This window comes from Trichosurus vulpecula, chromosome 3, assembly GCF_011100635.1.
Source record: "Trichosurus vulpecula isolate mTriVul1 chromosome 3, mTriVul1.pri, whole genome shotgun sequence".
Lineage (NCBI taxonomy): Eukaryota > Metazoa > Chordata > Mammalia > Diprotodontia > Phalangeridae > Trichosurus > Trichosurus vulpecula.
Window position 1 is genome coordinate 325,862,069 of NC_050575.1, and position 18,954 is coordinate 325,881,022.

At 37.3% G+C, this 18,954-nt stretch overlaps 1 protein-coding gene across 1 annotated transcript in view; it reads right to left on the reverse strand.

Moving 5' to 3' along the window:
- Positions 1 to 3,108: 3,108 nt before the first annotated feature.
- B3GNT2 (UDP-GlcNAc:betaGal beta-1,3-N-acetylglucosaminyltransferase 2) overlaps positions 3,109 to 18,954 on the reverse strand; it is a 34,781-nt gene continuing 18,935 nt past the window's right edge. Inside the window, exon 2 of the mRNA XM_036750163.1 lies at positions 3,109 to 5,677. Within this exon, the coding sequence (XP_036606058.1) occupies positions 4,478 to 5,668 (1,191 nt within the window). The 5' untranslated portion in view covers positions 5,669 to 5,677 and the 3' untranslated portion in view covers positions 3,109 to 4,477. The remainder of the gene's footprint in view (positions 5,678 to 18,954) is intronic.

Consider the following 18,954-nt stretch of genomic DNA (forward strand, 5'->3'; position numbering starts at 1 on the left):
AAAAATGAATTTAAAAAAAAAAAAAATGAATTGAGGAACAAGCAGTTTCTACTAGAAAAAAATCCAAGCTATCAATGACCCTATGAAAATAAAACTCAAAATATTAATACACTAAAAGTTACAGAAATATAAATTAAAGCTGACTGGCCAAATGATGAATACTAGAGAGACTACAGGAAACTGAATCCATTGATGTACCTGTGGAGCTGTGAAATGGTCATGATAAGGATCAAATGAATTATTATTTGCAAAGTGCTTAGCACAAGGTCTAGGATATAGTAGGCACTTTTTCTCTTCCCTTTTCCTGAAGCAGGGAAACAGCACACTTATGCACTGTTGGTGGAGCTACGAATTTGTCCAGCTATTCTGGAAAGCAATTTAGATACAAAAGTTACTAGACTGTGCATGCCCTTTGATTCTTGCTATACCATTAGAAGGCCTGAAAAGATCCTATATGTAAAAAAAATATTCTTGTAGCAGCTTTTTTCATAGTACACAAAAATCAGAAAACTAGGAGATGGTTCTACAAGGAGAATGGCTAAGCAAATTATGGTATATGAATGTAATGAAATACTATTATGCCATAAAATAACAATGGACAGAAGAAACTATGAAGACTATGAATTGATACATTGTGGAGCAAGCAGAACTAGAACAATTTATACAATGACAACAAAACGATAGAGAAAAACAACTTTGAAAGACTTTAGAATTCTAGAAATTTTTTTGGTTGTTCAGTGGGTAGAAAATGGGATAAAGATTTTAAATGAATATCAAATAAATTCAATTTAAAAAATAAAATTGTCATTTGATCCCCATAGCAATCCTGTTCAACAGCCTTATTTGAAAGATGAGGAAAATGAGACTGAGAGGTCAAGCGATTTGCTCATAGGTCACCGTTTCTTACTTGGCAGCACTACCTTGGGACTTCTCTGACTTCACTATGCTCCAGGAAGCTCATTATTGGGATAACCTCATCATCCTTTAAGATCTCATCAGTGTTGGCACTATACCTCTGCCTCTCTGATTAGAAGATGGGGTCATGCATTCCAAAGTTCCATTTAAGGAGAGACCTCAGCTCACATATCCTCACTTCTCATCTGGCTACATTACCTTGGGACTCTCTCTGACTTCTTCAGCATGCCCCAGCTTCTGGTACTCTCCTCCACAACCTTACCTTTCAACTTCCTTTTGTGTTTAGATGTTCCATGAGGACAGAAATTTTTTTTTCCTTTTTTCCCATTTGTATGCCCAGCATATGGCCTGGAACTTTGTTTATTGACTGACTGTATACAGCTAGTGATAGTTAGAAATGAACCCCAAGTCATATGACTCCAAATCCAATCTTCTTTCCACCACACCATGTTTCCTCACTATGTTTCAATAAGTCATATTTGAAATAAAACATGATATAAATTACAAAAAGGTACAAAGAAAGAACTATAAGAGTTCAAAGGAAAAAACTCAAAAGTATTACTTATGGCTATGAAGATCAGGAAAAGCCTCTATGAAAGAGGTGATGTTTGAGGTGGGTTTTGATATGTGGATAGGATTAACTGTAAGAGAAATGCAAAGGACCATAAAACTACAGATAAACACACACACATACACACACACACACACACACACACACACAAAACATTGTTCTTGCCTAATATTTAGTTGCTATTATCAGTGTTCCTCTAGGCTCTAGAGAGGTGTCAATCTTTCAGTTAACATTTATTAAGTCCTTTGGCCATAGATCTTTGCTAGAGGATGGCAAGGTGATATTTGGAGCCTCAATACTTAATTACCAAAAATATTGTCTTTTGTGAGTCTGCAAGGACTTTGCTCTTTGTATTGGACCAATGTTCTCCAAACTATGACACAGGGGACATTGTTGGTAGTTCAGATATGGTTACCTTCCCCTAGCTCATCTCAACTCCTTTTCTCCTCTGCTGCACTTCTGGTGTACACAGACTCACTGACAAATGAGTGAATGAGGAGGCTGAGAGTAGAGAAATAATAAAAAAATTTTCAGGGGAGAAACAGATGCCTGAGAAAATGCAGGACAAGTTATGCTGGCAAATGCAAATCAGACACCTTTTTCATGCAGCTGCACTTGTATTTCATAACCATTGCAAAAGCTGGCTGTGGACTTCCTTCTAAAAACCAAAGTCACTAGCAACCATTTTTGCTATAAAGATGAAGGCATGATTAAGTACTCTACAAAATAAGCTGCTGATCCATTAATTCAATATACCAACTAGCAAAGAACTGAAGAGAAAAAATTGATTTCCCATTCAATTTTCTAAAAGTGAAGTTTATTCCTTTTTAGGCTCAGCAGGTGTCTTCTATTGGCTTTTAAGTACAGAGAATAAAGTCAAACTTCTCTATATTTTCAACTTTGACTACTTTTCTAAAGGAACTTCACCTTGAGAAGAGAGGCTGCTTCTACAAGTTATTTTTGTGCTAAAGACAATAGGCCTCAAAAAACACAAGTCAATAAAATATGAAGTATCCTATCTTCCTCAAGCCCTTTGTTAACCTTGTAGCTGGACTCCCAGTCTGGGCTTCCCTGGTATCTAATTAGCTTGACAAATTCATGCTACCTAATGAAAAGTACTGTAATTCTATAATCTACAGTTGTGAGCTCAGAGGATCACAGATATAGAGCTAGAAAGACCCTTAGTTAGAGATCACTTGGCCAACCACTTCATTTTTACATCTGAGGCCTAAGGAGTAAAGTGAATCACTTCAAGTCACACAGGTTTTAAGTGGCAGTCAGGATTTAAACTCATAGTGTGAAATCAAGTTTATCATTCTTTCCATTCTGATACACCACGCACAGCCTGTTTCCCCACCCCACCCCACCCCCCAGCTGCTTTACAAGCCTAGAAATGGGAAAACTTTTTTTAATTTAATTTTTAATTTTAAACTTCCCAAAATAGATTCTAAGCATGAGCCATTAGAATAGATAAAAAAGTAACTTCCTTAAAGATTCAGAAAGTTCTTGATGACTGGCCATTTTTATGGAAAGAAATAACATTATTATATACATGGAAAAGAAGAGACATTAAGTTCTGAAATGTGGCAGCTTAAAAGATGACAAAATGTTACATGAGAGAATTAAAAATACACAATGACTTTATTTCCACTCCTTTACATAATCAACTATAATCTATAATGCATAAGAATTCTCAGTGATAGAATAAGCCTTAAAAATGGTACTTCAAGATAACATGATACTGGATAATGTGCATTAAGTCAACAGTTTGGCAGGATTTTGTTAAATCTAGTAGTATACACCCAGAACAACTTTTTGAATTCAAAAATAACACTTAGTTTTATTTGACGTTACACCTTAGCTTTTTAAAAATATCATGCTCTAGTTAAATATTTAAAGGACAACACTGTATACAAATAAAATATTACACAAAATATATTTAACAAAATTTTTTGGTCAATCTGAACAATAAATAAAAACACAGGCACTTCTACATATAGACACAGGAATCAGTCACTAATCAGAATAATTATTTTATACAAGCAACGTGGAAAATATGGCAAGAAAAGAATTCCAGAATTCAACAGACAAACCATTCATGAAATGGTCTCCACCTTCAAGTTACTACCTGAAGAATCAAGAATTACCCTCAAGGCCCATAGGACCATTTAGTAGTACAAACCAAACAATCTCAAGTAGTGAGCAATTCAGTAACAATTACCCATTAGCATATCATAATCATCCCTTGCCAGTATGAGAATGGGGAGTAGTTTTTAAACGTGATTAGCAAGAGACAACTTTTCACATCCAGCTAAGATACAAAATTAAAATATAATATTCTAATAATACTGCCTACCATCCCCAACCCAAGAAAATTTGTGTCCCCACTCTTGCTACTATGATGGGTGCTGTCAAAAGTCAAGATTAAGGAGCAACTGTCACTCAGTCAGTCAGCTTCATTTTGAAAAATTAGGGGGCCATATTGATTCAAGAAAATACTGGTGGGGTGGCAGCAAAGACAGAAATAATAAAGAAATTACTCCTAAATTTAAGTTTCTCTAGTATGAAATTCATTTCACCTCAGACATAGTTCTCATGAAAACAGCCTTCTAGCCAAGAAATCTGCATCAACCAATGTACTGAAGAATACAATCATATCAACAACTCTTCCATTACTTTTGGGAACAAAATAAAGATAAATCTAATTGAGCAGTTATAAACTTGGGGAATTCATGATTTTTGAGGTGAAAGGGAAACAGCATTCAAATGTGGGCAGAATTGAATCTTCACACCATTCTTTCCATGAAGAATTATGACCATATGCATTCTCACTTTCCAAAATACTATATGAAAAGTTTAAATGCTTCTAAAAAGATTCCAGAAAAGAAGCAATTCCAATGATTCAGCACAGAAATTACACCTAAATTAAGGGGAGAAAATTAGGAAATGTTTAAGATATATTCTCTTATCCATATTTTACTTTCATATATTTCAGCAATTTATGTGAAGATTTTGAAGCTGGGACCAAATGCTAATCATTTCCTGTGGTTTTCTGCTATGTACTAACATTAAGTCTGTGTAAGAGCAAATATTTTTCCTGTTTTTTTCTTCTATATCAAATGTTCTGAAACCTCTGTGTTTTTCTGGAGCGAGGCCAAGTTTTTGAAGGCACATGCCAGTATAAACGTCATCAATGGGATAGAGAAGGACCTGTTCAGATACTTTGTTCAGCCTCAGGGCTAGACTGCCAGAGTAGAGAAACCCACCCCCTCCTGCATAAGGAGGGTAGGCACCTTCATAAACACTTTCTGGGATATAGTACTTTAGCTTTTTCTCTCGATGAGGTCCAGCATCTTTGATCACATCACCTATGAATAAGTCTTTGGCTTTCTCCTTGGATATGCTATTCAAGTAATTTAGGATCTGATGAGTATTTACAAAAACATCATCATCCCCCTTGAAAACAAACTGGACATCTGGACAAGAAGTGTTCACCCACTTCAGAAACAGTACTTCTTTCAGAGTCAAGTTGAAGAAAGTATCTCTGTAGTTCCAAAGAAGAATGTCTTGGTACTTCTCACTCTCAAATTTCAACATATCTGAGAGGTCAGGAAAGTGGTCCTCAGGGGGAGTCTGTCCCAATAAAAAGACTCTCACAACTGTTTGGTTCCCAAAATTAGTCTCTTTTCCCCAGGATTCTCGAATTGCTTGTCTTCTATCAAAATGGGATGTCAGAGACTTAATTGCTAGCAGAAGGAAAGGTTTCTGCTTGCACTTGTCCTGCTGGTCTATCAGTAGTGAATAATTTCTACATCTCAGATAAAGCAGAAAATCTTTAAATCTGTCTGGTAGGTTTTCAAAATCCTTAACTGCTGACATCACCAATTGGTCCTGCTCACAGGAATTAAGAACACTTGCATTCGAAATCAAATTTTCTTCTACAGTCGTATTGGCCAGGATGCTCAAAATGGGATTGTATAGATTATTTAATTTCTCTTGCTCCCTATTCCAATAGGCCTTAGCAGGTACATACTTCCTCCAGAACTTGCCTTTGGGCATTATAACTTCTCCTTTTCCATGTTCTTCCTGATTACTACTTTTGGAGACTTCCACAATCAAATTAAAAAAGTTCGCCATCATCAAAACTCCCAACAACTTTATCCTTCGGCGTCCAACACTCATTTCTCATATCTGAAATTAAAAAGAAAATCAAGATTATTAGAGACACAATAAGTTGACAGTTTACAATTACCATTTTTCTTGTACGCATTCTTTTAGAGTTTCATATATTTGTCCTGTCTACCTAAACACGACTGTTAAGACCTACTAGCCATGGACCATCTAGTTTTAGCCACCTACTATTTTTAAACCTGCACAGCGTCTGTTCTACAGTGCCACGTGACCTGATGGTTATGCAAGTGATTCTGAATGTTAAGATCCATAATTCAGTTTTTAGTTTCTCTTTGCCAAATCCCAAAAAGGCTTGTCTCTGGAAGGGAAAGAAATAACACTTTCCTATTAAAAACATTAAAGGAGCTTGTGGTGGGAAAGAAGATTAAATATGTTTGTGGTTGTTTGCTGGGTGTCTCCATTCAGAATATGGCCTCCTAGATGATAAAGACTATTTTTGCCTTTATTTACTGACTGAAATTCATATTAAACCAACTCTGCCAACTAATGGTATAGTTTGTACCCTGGGGGCTACTGAATAAAAACAAGATACATCCTCAGAATTTGAAGGCAATGTCAGAAAAATACTAATCTCTCAAATTACTGCCAAGGGGGAAAACACAACCATAAAATAGATGGGATCAAACTAATAAAGAGTAAATACACTGTTACAAGATTGTGACTGGGACCTTGATGAGGCTACATTTTCTCCCTATTCAGTCACGGATAGATGTTTTCTAAATTATCAGGAGTAAACATGCCTCCCCAAACTCCATCAAAGATCTTAAAATGCCACAAAGAAACTGACATTTAATGAATTCTAACACATTCAAGATAATGCTGTCATAAAACAAAAGTGCTGGGCTTATAGACAGACACACTAAAATATTTTGGTCACTAGAAAGCTGGTAGCCTATAATAGCTAGCATTTATATACTGTGTTTTACAAACATCCTGTTTTATCCTCACAACAACCTTGAGAAGTAGGTGCTATCATCTTACAAATAAGGAAACTGAGGCACACAGAAGTTAAGTGACTTGTCCAGAGTCACACAGCAACTAAGTGTCTGAGATCAGATTTAAACTTTGGTGTCTTCCCGACTACAGGACCAGAGGTCTAGCCCCCTATACCACCAAGCTACCAACATCTTAATAGGAGCAGAGAGAGGAAAGGATTAAAAATTTAAAAATAGATCTGAAAATGCTTGGTGAGAAACTCCTTATTTACAATAAAGGCATGGTGGGAGGGAGAGGAAAGGGAAATAGTACACGGACTTCAATGATTTGTGCCAGTCTGTGAATCTGTTCAATCAGATAATTGTCCCTACAGTTGCTGAAATGAAGGTATCTATTAATAAGATCTGAATAGTTTATTTTGAATGTAGACTGTTTATGACTGCATGTTAATTATTATTTTAAATTCCTTCATGAGGCAAAGGCTAAGGAGATGGAAAAGATGTTTAAACAGTCACAGAATCTCAGAACTGCAAAGGGGAATTGATATGAACTAGTCCAGGGGTGGGGAACCTATGGCCTTGAGGCCACATGTGTCCTTCTGGATCAGCATTTTGACCAAATCCAAATTTTATAGAACCAATTTGCGTATATTTTTAAAACATTAACAAATATTTGTACTTCATGCCAATTTCTAACATCTACTATAAAAAAAAAGCCCAAAATAAAAATAGAGAGACTCTAGCAAAAACTACAAAATCACTCCACGTAACATATCCCAGCAGTCCCTCATTATCCTCTTTGAAATCAGAGGAAGTAGGGTAGAGTGGCAAATTCATCGGACTCAGAAGTTAAAAGATCTGGGTTTATCAGAATTCTGATAACTCTGAAAGCCAAATTTATCATTTTTCATATGGGCTCAGCAGTTCCTTCTACATGCCCTGACTGTTGTGCTTTCTGGCTGCTGCTTTAGGTATGAACAAGCACTTTGGCTAAAACAATAAACATTCCAACTCCTTTTATTATCAGCTGACACATCATGCTTTTTGATTTACAAAGCATTTTATGCACCTTATCATTTATAACGTTAGCATTTTGGGTTTGATAATAACCTGTAAGGTAGAGAATGCTATTTCTGCTTCCTCCTGCCACACATGCCACACTCTGATGTTAAAATCCAAATGTGACGTGGGGTTCCACTATCACTGATGGAGAGAAGAGTTTGTTGTAGAAAACTCTACCTTTTTTCCATTTTTTGTCTGTTTTCTGTCCTTTCGGTTTCAGCCCAAAATGTCCTCAGGATGATCTGGCTCAAACGAATCTCTTACCAAGCTTCCTGTAATCAAATTTTCCTTTCCACTGCTTCTATGTTTTATGAAGCAATACTGTTCATAATCTTCAAGCCATTGACTTCTACAAAATTTTTACAAACAACTGTTTATCTCTCCTCTCATCTACGACAAAACTCTTAGAAATTGCCTACACTCGTTGCCTCCTATTTTATTATTTATCATTAAATATTATGTATCAAGTATTAAATCTGAATACTTAGAAATGGATTGCTCACCATCTCAGAGAGGGGGGAGGAGAGAGAGGGAAAGAGAATAGAACTTGGCACTCAAAACTTTTTAAAAATGTTTAAAAATTGGTTTAACATAATTGGGAGAAAAAATAAAATATATCTTAAAAAATAGAAGTAATAAATACTAAAAGCCCACATGGCTTCATCAAGAACAGACTATGGAGTCATCTCCTTTTTTAACAGTGTTAGCAGATTAGTAGATCTTGGGTATTTGATTCCACTGAAATATTTATAAAACAGCTACTATGGGATTTTAGCAAGGAATTTGCCAATTCTCTTATAATATTCTGGTGGGCAATTAAGGAGAGATGTGATCTGGATGATAGTCCAGTCAGGAGGTTGACTTAGAAATGATTGAGTGACCAAATAACAACATGGAGGAAAGGCTCAGGTGGACTGCGCTAGGAACTGGCCTTGGCTTTGTTTTGCTCAAACTTTTATCCACAAATTAAACATAGATGATACAAAATTGCAAGGAACTGCAGCCAAAGCACTGGATAAAAGAATCAGCACCCCAAAAAAGATATAAAAAGCTATAATGTTAGGCCAAACAATAGGATTAAATTTAATACAGATAAAGTTAAAGTCCTACATTTGGAGAAAAAAGATAAAGGATATAGATGTGATATGCCTAAAAATAACATCCTATATGTGGAACTTAAAGTAAGGCCCTATATTTGGAGGAAAAAAAACATCCGTTGTGCAAGTTAGATACAGTTCAAAAGAAAAAGATCTTGAAGACCCAGTAATTTGAAAGCTCAATGAGTCAACCATGTGATAGCCCAAAAAAAAAAAAAAAACCATTTTATGCAATGTTAGGCTGCATCCATAGAGGCCCAGCTTCCCTAAAGGATATGATAATCCTGGTGTACTTTGTCCTGATTAGACTACTTCTGAAGTATTGGGTTCACTGCTGGTGGCCACATTTTAGGAAAAGATAAACTAGCATGAGTCCAAAAGCATGCTACCAAGAAGAAAGGACTGGAAACCATGCCACATAAGAAACTGGAGATGTTTGACTTGGAGAAGAAAACACTTAGGAGGCATATGAAAGCCATATTCAATTATCCAAAGTGCTATCATATGGAGGAGGGCCAAGAGTAGGAGTAATAGGTAGAAGGTAAAGAGGGGCAGATTTATGCTAACACTGAGGGAAGACTTCCTAGAAATTCAAACTGTCCAAAAGCGGTAGAGAGTGAGTTCTCCAACCAAGAGGTCTTCTCCATTAAAAACTGGAGAGTCACTTGCCTAGGATATTCAAACCTTCCTAGGATGATCCTTCCAATTTTGGGATTCTGAGAGATGATACCTTGGAAGAGTGACAGCGAATGCAAATGCTTAGGGAGAAAATCCAGAGAGAAGGGTGAGGTAAGATTTGTAAGTTAACAAGGAACTGGAGGCAGAAAAACCAGTAGAGCATGTCAAGGGTGGAGGAGAGACAAGGAAGAAGGATTAATTAGTCCACAGTGTCAGAGATTATAGACAGGTAAAGAGGATGAGGACGGAAGAAGCCCACTAGATACAATGATAAAGGGGTTCATTAAGCGAGCAAACATTTTCTGTAGAGTGATAGGGGGAAAAGTCTGTTCAGGGAGGACACATAGTGAGTGAATGGGTAACAAAGGAAATGAAAACTAATTTTTCCCTAGTTTATAGTAAAGGAAAAAGGAGAAACATAGGATGAAACTTCTACTTCCAAGGGAAGGTTAGTTGTTAGTTGGTACAACGTACACAGAGTGCTGAATTTAGAGTCTGGGAGAACTGAGCTCACTAGCTGTGTGATCCTGGGCAAGTGACATAATTTTTAGCCTCAGTTTGCTCATCTATAAAACATAATTAATAACAGAACCTACCTTTCAGAGTTATCATGAGGATTGAAAGAGATAGCACATGTAAAATTTGTTTTGTAACCCTTGAAGCACAAAAGAATGCTAGAGCTATTATTAATATGGTTACCTTAGCATATCCGTAACATGGAAAAAAGCCAGTGGGGAAAGAAATTAAAAGTATAGAACTAATGGCCAATGGAACAAGAGTCTGGAGAAGGTAGATAGGGAATGATCAAGATCACAGGTGTAAGGGTTAGCCTTGATAAGGAATAGGACTGCCTTACCCTCTGAAAAAAAGGATATTAGAGAATGAATGAGTAAAGAAACGCATAATTTTTAGGCATGTTGATAATCTAAGAAGGCTCACAACAGATGGCCTGAGGAATGGTTAACTTGAGAGGGGAAACAGGTGTTTTAAGGAATTAAATATGGAATGACTTAAGTGGAGAATCAAGTCATTTCTGAGCAGTTGGTAGAGAGCATGGTAGAGACTCATCTGAAGTTTTTGTTTAAATTTATAATGAATTAAATCAGCTTTATTTGAGACTTTCACCAGTAATACTCAGTAGTCAAGAAATAGGATCAGAGAAATTAAATGGCAGAACAGGAATGGGTGGAAAGTCAGGGGGGTTTTAAGATGTCAGCATTTACTTAATAATGATTACTTCTAGTGTAATAAAGTTCAGTATGGTTTCACAAAGTGTTCATATTCCAGAAGTTATCATAACTCATTCCCATTTGGCCCCTTTTTCTTCTCCATAGTTTCAAATTTCTCAGTAGAAATTTTTCACAATAAAACCAACAATTTATAAATCAGTTATTTATAATATTCAATTTCCCTTGCTTAAATCTGCATTTGTAACTAACAGAAATTACTAGAAATACTGCTAAGTTCTGAATTCCACTGAAATCACTGAACTGACTGGAATCATCATATTTTCCACTCCATATCATCCTATCATCACAGATTACAGTTGACTCTGGATTCTTGAAATCTAAGCCAGAAGAGTACAAACAGGTCTTAGCCTAGCTGGGCAGGCCTTAAATACTGCTGGTCCAGGGACATCATTTTATTCTAGCTAAGTACAGAAAGGCTCATCAACAGGTTAGCTGCAGGGTGATGAATTTTATGCCAAAGAAACTCATAAACACCATTTAGTAAAGCATGAAGGGGTTGTGGATTGAACTGCAATATCCACAATAATGAAAATGAATTCTTGGAGTACTGAACTATACAGAGCATTTCTGAATACAAAAAAAAAATTTTGAACACAGAATGTTTTTGAAATCAATTAACCTAGACTGAGCTCCTTGAGGGAAGAGTCTAGCATTTGCCTTTCTTTGTATCCCCAGATCTTAGCACTGTGCTTGGCACATAATAGGCACTTAATAAATGCTAACTGACTGACACCTACCAAGCAATAGGCATGATGCTAATCTGTGGGGATGCAAAGATAATTAGCCTGTGAAACTGCCAGAGACAAGGTGGTCTAGTGAAAGTACAATCATGATAGGATTCAGAACTGTCACATCGGAGTTGGAAGAGATCTTAGAAGCTGTCAAGTTTACTCTCACAAGAATCCTCTCTCTACATCTGTAGAAAGTGGTTATCCAACTCTAAGACCTCAGGGTGGCAGACTCTATCACTGAAGCATTTCACTCCACTTTTAGATATTTCTAATTGTTAGAAAGTTTTTTCTTCTATCTAAGCAAAAAAAATTTTGCCTCTTTGCAACTTCATCCCACTCCTGATAATTCTGTTCCTCTAAAATCATGCAGAACTTGACTGATTCCTCTTCTACTTGGAATCAGAAAGATCCGAGTTGTAAGTCAGACTCAGACATTTACTAGTTGTCAGCCACTTAAACTCTCTCAGTCTCAGTTTTCTCATCTGTAAAATGGAGAAAACAATAACACTACCTCACAGGGTTGCTTTCAGTCCATAAGCATTTATTAAGCACTTACTATGTGCCAGACACTATGCTAAGAGGATCAGAGGAGAATACGTACAGCGGTCTGCAAACTTTAAAGTATTCTATAATTGTTAGCTGCTATCATCATCATTATTATTAATCTTGGTTGTTTTTTGCTTTTTACTAACTATCCTGTCCTCCCTAAGTCTTCTCTTTTCCAGTCTAAAGATCTCCAGTTCCTTCTGGCAAGCTTTGTTGGATCTCCAGTGCCCTAACTCTCATAGTTGACCTCGTCAACACATGTTCCCAATACTCCAGCCATGAGCTGAACTAGACTTAGGTAATGTTGTGTTGACATAGCCACTAACTAGTCTTATATCTTCAGGAATGCAACTTATCCTCTCTCTAGGTCTCTCAGTTTCTTCATCAGTAAAATTAAGTCCCTAAGCTTCTTTCTATATATACTCATATAAATACCATTGATTACAATAATTAGGTTAAAAATTAGAAAAGCATACCCTTTGACTCAAAAACCTAACTACTAGGAATACCCTGAAGTGGTCAATGACCAATACCCCATCGATGCCAAAAATTTATAGTGGCACTTTTTGGTAGTAGCAGAAAACTGAAAACAAACTACATGCTCATCAGTCATGGAATGTTTAAGCAAGTTGTGGTGGTGATCGAAATCTAATGGAATCCCACTGTGGCATAAGAAATGATAAAAAGTAAATTAAGAGGTGAAGACTTATTGAATCAAAGCAAAGTGAAGTAAGCAGAATCAGGAAAACAGTGTGCACAATGTCTATAACAATGGAAATGCAAAGAATGATAACCAAAACACAAAACTTACTGCTGTGAAATTATCATGATCAATCTGTAGTCCCAAAGAAGAGATCAGAAATGGTACTTCCCTCTCCCCCCTTTTTTTTAACAGAGATAGGGAATGACCATGCACATGAAATAGTGCAAATATAATGTCACGCTTTCTTGACATACTGATTAGTTTTGGTAAAAAGGAATAGTTTTCTGAGAGGAAGAGGGATATTGAGAAATGCAAATGATGTACAAACATAAAATATCAAAAAAGACCTTTTTTTAAAATTAAAAGAGCTGCAAATCCTTCTTGCAATAATATCATATGTTGCAGGATAAGAAGGTTAACTACCTTACAGGGTGTAAATCCAGGATCTTTACCATATGGTACTTTTTCTGCTATGTCTAGAGGCATCCTATTCCATTACTACAAGAGACTACATGGCCAACTAAAACATTTAATTCTTCAACAGAGAAATGCCAAAAGCATGTAAATGATACTAAGAGAGTATAATATATTCATCGATTAGGGGAACTTTGTGTGACCTGTTCTTTACTCCCATCCCACCACATCCACACATCTCCATGTGCCAAGAGTACATAGAGGTAGCCCTCTATGCCCATGTGGCAGTCCAAGCAACATCCCCAAGAGCAGTCTTCTTTTTTCTTGTTCTTTCTCTGCCTTGTACTGCCCCAAGGTTCTGGGAGCAAAGCAACTCCCAGAACATGTGGCAGAGCTCTTCAAGGGTAACCTGCTCCTACTTGTAGGGGAAGGGGGACACACAGTAGCAACTAGCAAAAGTCTGGAGCTTATTAGCTCATACAAGACCTAATCATAAGGGTCGGCAAGGGTAGCAATGCTTTGTGCATCTTTCCATCCCCAACATACCAGTTATTCTTCTCTGCTCCTCACCTCTGTCCCACTCCTACCCTTCAACTCACAAAGGAACAAATACTATGATAAGTCGGGGGGGGGGGGGGAGGAGGGGGGGCGGAAAGGGTAAGGAGGAACACCAGTTTTAAGAAAAGTTATCTATTCCTGCCCTAGATATGGCTTTTGTTTGAAGTTAGAACTGCCTTCTTTTACCTTACTGAGACTGTAAAGGAGTACAGAAAGAAAGTAAAACCTAGAAAAAAAAAGTCTATTATCTTCCTCCTCAAATTTTTCTAGATCCCCCACAAAATCTTGGAGCCGGAAAGCTCAGAAGCCATCTAGTTCAATCTGGACCTGAATAAGAATACCCTCTACCACCTACCCAAAATGGTCATCTAGCCTTACCTTGAAGACCTCTTTGCAATGGGGAACAGTTCCTTACCTTGTATCACACTCATCTAAATACAAGATATATCTCTCTCCCAGTAGAATGGAAGCTCTAAGCATTGGACTGACTGATTCCTTGGGTTTTTACTTTTATGTAAGGAATGTAAAGCTTTAAGGAGAAGATGAGTTGTCAAAATATGAGTTGTCAGCTTTTATCTGCAACCTTAGTCCAGTGCTACCTGGACTAAGTTTGCTAAACTATGTTCTAAAGATGCAAGGAATAAGTGCTATTGCACAGATCAAATAATTCAACTCATTTCTAAATTTTTAACCTTTTTTTTGCAGGGGAGTCACTAGGGCAGGGGTTAACATTTTGTGTGTCATGGACCCCTTCTCAGAATAATATTTTTGACTGAATAAAATTAAATACAGAGGATTAAAAAGGAAACCAATTATATTGAAATAGCTACTTTAAAAAAAAAATTTTTTAATTCACAAACTCCAGATAAGAGCCCTTGAACTAGAGCTAAATGACATCAGTCACGGTCAAAAGCAGCATTACCTGGAAAGTCCTCTTGGCCAGCTTTTCTATACCTTAATAATGTGGCTTTGCCTTTTAACCAATCTTAGTGAGACCTCCTCACCTTCACAGATGAGTGATAATGGTTAGTATAAAGTGATATTAATCATTCATTCATTCAATAAACATTCGTTAAGTACCTACTATGCTAAGCACTGGGGATACAAAAGAGGCAAAAGATAGTTCCTGACCCCAAGAAGCTTACACTCTAATGGAGCAGACTACAAGCAAACAAATATATAAAAAGAAAACTATATATAGATAAATAGGTGAGATCAAACCCATTCAAAATGTGAAAATGCAGCCATGGGCCAAAAAACTTTATTTGAAATTAGATAGATTGATTTCCAAATGGTACTGACTTATAGCTTGTGTAAATTACTATGTTCCCCTGAGCTGTGGGCATCTCATCTGTAAAGAGATGGTCTCTCTTCTCCCCCTTCAAGCCATTAGTTCTCCTAGTTTCCTCACCCTTTCTTTTGTTAATTCCCAGTAACTTATACTTATCAGGGTATCGAGTTCTTCCCATTCCCTGGACCATGTCCAAGGTAGCAAGTATAAGTCGATATTGACAATGAGACAGGAAGGACAACAATTGAGGCCAATTCAAATATTTATTTAGTGCCTTCTATTTGTGCAAGACACTGCGCTAGGCAACAGAGATATAAAAGTGAAAAAGGTTAGCTCCTGTCCTCAAGGAGCTTACATTCTATGAAGGGGACAAGGCATGTACTCAGAAAAACATAATACAAGATAGAGTACGAGAATAACAAAGAAGATGTAGATACAACTGAAAAATCCACATAGAAATGTCCAGCAGGCAGAGTAAGAGCTATCAGGACAAAGTATTAGGACTATGTATAGATCTGGAAGTCATCTATACAGAAATAATTAATCTCATTGGAAATAGATGCAATCACCAAGGAAGAGAGTCTAAACAAGAGGACTGAAGACAAAGCCTATGACAAGGAAAGATACCTACACTGAAGCTGGATGGAAGAAAGGCAAAGGAGGCAGGAGAAAAGTGGTAAGTTAGATAGGAAGAAGACCAGGAGAAAGCAGTGTCACAAAGACTAAAGAAAAAGAATTTAGTCAAAAGTATACTTCATTGAGGACAAGGGAGGAGAACTGAGAAAGAATGCCATCAAATCTAGCACTTGTCCTCTAAAAAAACAATTTCAGTAGGAGTGGGGTTTAGCTAGGATTGGTTTCTTGCCTGAGATTGGTTTCGGTGCTAAGAAATAGCCTGGCGGCTTATCACACTTGTGCCTAGCAAGCTAAGGCTGCTCCTCAACAGAGAACAGAACAAATGTTCATCTCTGCCTGCCAGACTTTTAGCTCTAATCAGCTACTTCCAAATCTGCCCCCAACCATCTAATTTTCTAACTCAACACTTTGATTTCTCTGAAGTGCACAGTGTCTCATCTTTCCCACAAAACTTCCACCTGCTTCTGTGTTAACTTCCTTATTTGAAAGATTTCAGATCACTGCCCCACCCCAAAGGAACTCCAGACTCATCTTCTGCATTATATTTCTCAACAGTCCACTCTAAAACTCATCTGACACCACCACTGCAACTTCTCCCTTCACCCCTCAGCTACAAATTTCCCAGGAAGCAACTTCAACAAACATTTTTTAGGCAGCTACTAACTTCTAAGCTTTGGGGAGATGCAAAAATTAAATCTTTATCCTCATGGACTTCGCCCATACAAATCAGTCTAATATAAATGAAACAAGATAATGTAAAGGAGGTAGCAAATCAAGCGTTACGTATGAACCAAGAGGAAGAAGGGACTGGGACAGGGTTGGGGAAGACTTTATGGAAGAGAAGGCTTTTGAATTTGATCGCAAAGAATGATTAGGGTTTCAATAAAGAGAGATGGGGGAGGGTATTACAACATAGGCAAAAGCTGTCATTCACTCATCAAACATGTATCAAGTACCTATTGGGTACAAGGCATTGTGCTAACGTTAGGGATACAAAGACACATACAACATAGACCTTGCTCTCAAAATATAACCTTAAAATATAATGTGGAATTATGACTTTTGTGTAAATTACTTATGACTTATGTGTAAGTTACTATGCTCCCCTGACTAGTTATGTGTCCTTAAAAGTCATTTGATTTATCAGTTTCTTTAGGTGCAAACTGAGGTGGGATTGATCTCCAAGATCCCTTCCAGCTCCAACAGCCTGTTTAGGTCCTTTATTTCACACATATTTAACTGTGTAAAAGGGAAAGAGATATAATTACAAAAAATATTTCTAGGCAAAAGAAATCTGAGGAAGGCTAAAACACTTGGACAGGGACAGACAAAGGGATGGAAAAATGAGGGGGAAGAGTAATTGAGTACACAAGGCCATGAGAGTGTTGTATGATACTAAAAAAGACAGGTTGGAGCCAGATTATAGAAGATCTTGAATACTAAAGGAACAAGCAAAGGTACAGAGGCAGGAAAGCATGGAAAATGTATGAAGGTTTGTACAAAACTATTCATACCAGCATTTTTTATTGTTATAAAGAACTAGAACATGCTATATGGATGTGATGGAATATCATTGCACCATAAGAAATAATGAAAAGGATCAATGCAGAGAAAAAAGGAAAGACTTGAATGAGCCAATGCAGAGCTCAATGAGAAGAATAAAAATTATCTATACAATGACCACAACACTCTAAATTAAAACTGAAAAGACTCCAGCACTCTAAACAATGCAATGTCCAATCACAACTCCAGAAGACTGACAACTGAGAAATTATTTACTAGGGAAAAAACTGCATAAGTTAATGTTAATGCCAATTCATCAATTTACTGGATTTAAGGAACAGATAGGGGGAACAAAAGGAAATAAAACAGAGACCAAATAGAAGGAAGGCTGGGTTAGCAGCAATGTAAGTAAAATAAGGGCTCGGAAAAAAAGCAGCCACTAACTGTCTCTCCAACCACCCCTGTCTAAACTGACCTTGGCATTCTATGGAGCAAAGTGTGAGAACTGGGCAGCAAAATCACCGTGGTCCTTACAATTTAACAAATAGTCCCTGGCACCCACTACATGCTTAGACTATGCTAGGTCCTCACTGTGATAGCAGGATAAGTCAAGGACACCAGTGGGGAGACAATGAAAAAATAAAGAACTTCTTATTTCAAACATCCAGGTAAAGGATGAAACCATATTCTGGGTTGCAGGTGGATAATAACCAGCTTTTACGTAAGGAAGCATAGGCTTGGATGGTGCTCAGTCTGCAGGCTGGAAGAGCCCAGAGAGGACATGGAACAAAAACTACTATGGGGCAGGAACAATGGATGTCTTCTGTATCTCCCCCTTGAATTAATTTGCAAAAATAATAATATGCCATAACCACATTTTAGAGGGAGCCTGGACAGTAGAAAAACTAACAGGGTATAAAATCTCAAAAGAAAGGGAATTAAACATTTTTAAAAGAAAGGGAATCACCACTCTAGGTAGGCAAGCTATTTTGAGGTTCAGAGGGTTCCTTCTTCAATTCTCTGATATCACTTCCTTAACCTGCTTTTTTCCACTTACTTATTGATGTTACTTATTGACCTATATTGAGTCTGCTCATAACAAAATACTCTTCTTGGCTCCACTTTTTCCCTTAAGGAAGAAAGATATTTCCTCCCTTACCTTATTTGGGTATACAGGAAGGAATTTTGGCAACTATCTTCCTTCCTTCCTTCTTTTAAAGTTCAGAGATTTTACCAGGGTATTCCTTCCATCAACACAAATCACAACCTCTCTACATGTCAGTACAGTACTTCATGGGTTGTTGTGGCTGAAAAAATTCACCACCCACTGCTGCCAACCTGGTGATGTGCCTTCTGGTCCTCCAACATAGGCCGTGTCTGTTACTGAGCTTATACTCCAATCTAAGTTTCCAGGTTCTAGGATTAGCCAAAATTTGAACTCTACTGACATAGCCTTTGAGAATTCAATATCACCTCAATGCCATGATGAGGCAGAGTAAGGTTTTGCTTCAGCAACTCCCATAACATGAAAGGACACAAGAAATGTAGAGTTGTAGGCTTTATGCAATGGGACAGAAGAGTATATTGAGGGAAAGGACACGAAGTGATTACACATCTTAGAGAGAAAGATACATTTGTCTATTAATGCCATTAGGTTCAACAGACATTTATGGAGCACCTACATGCAAGGTAAGGCAGCTAGGTGGCACAGTACATGGAGTGCTGAACCTGGAGTGAGGAAGACTTCTCTTTCTGAGTTCTGATCTGACCTCAGACAGTTATTTGCTGTGTGACCCTGGGCAGTCATTTAACCCTGCTTTGCCTCAGTTTCCTCATCTGTAAATGAGCTGGAGAAGGAAATGGCAAACCACTC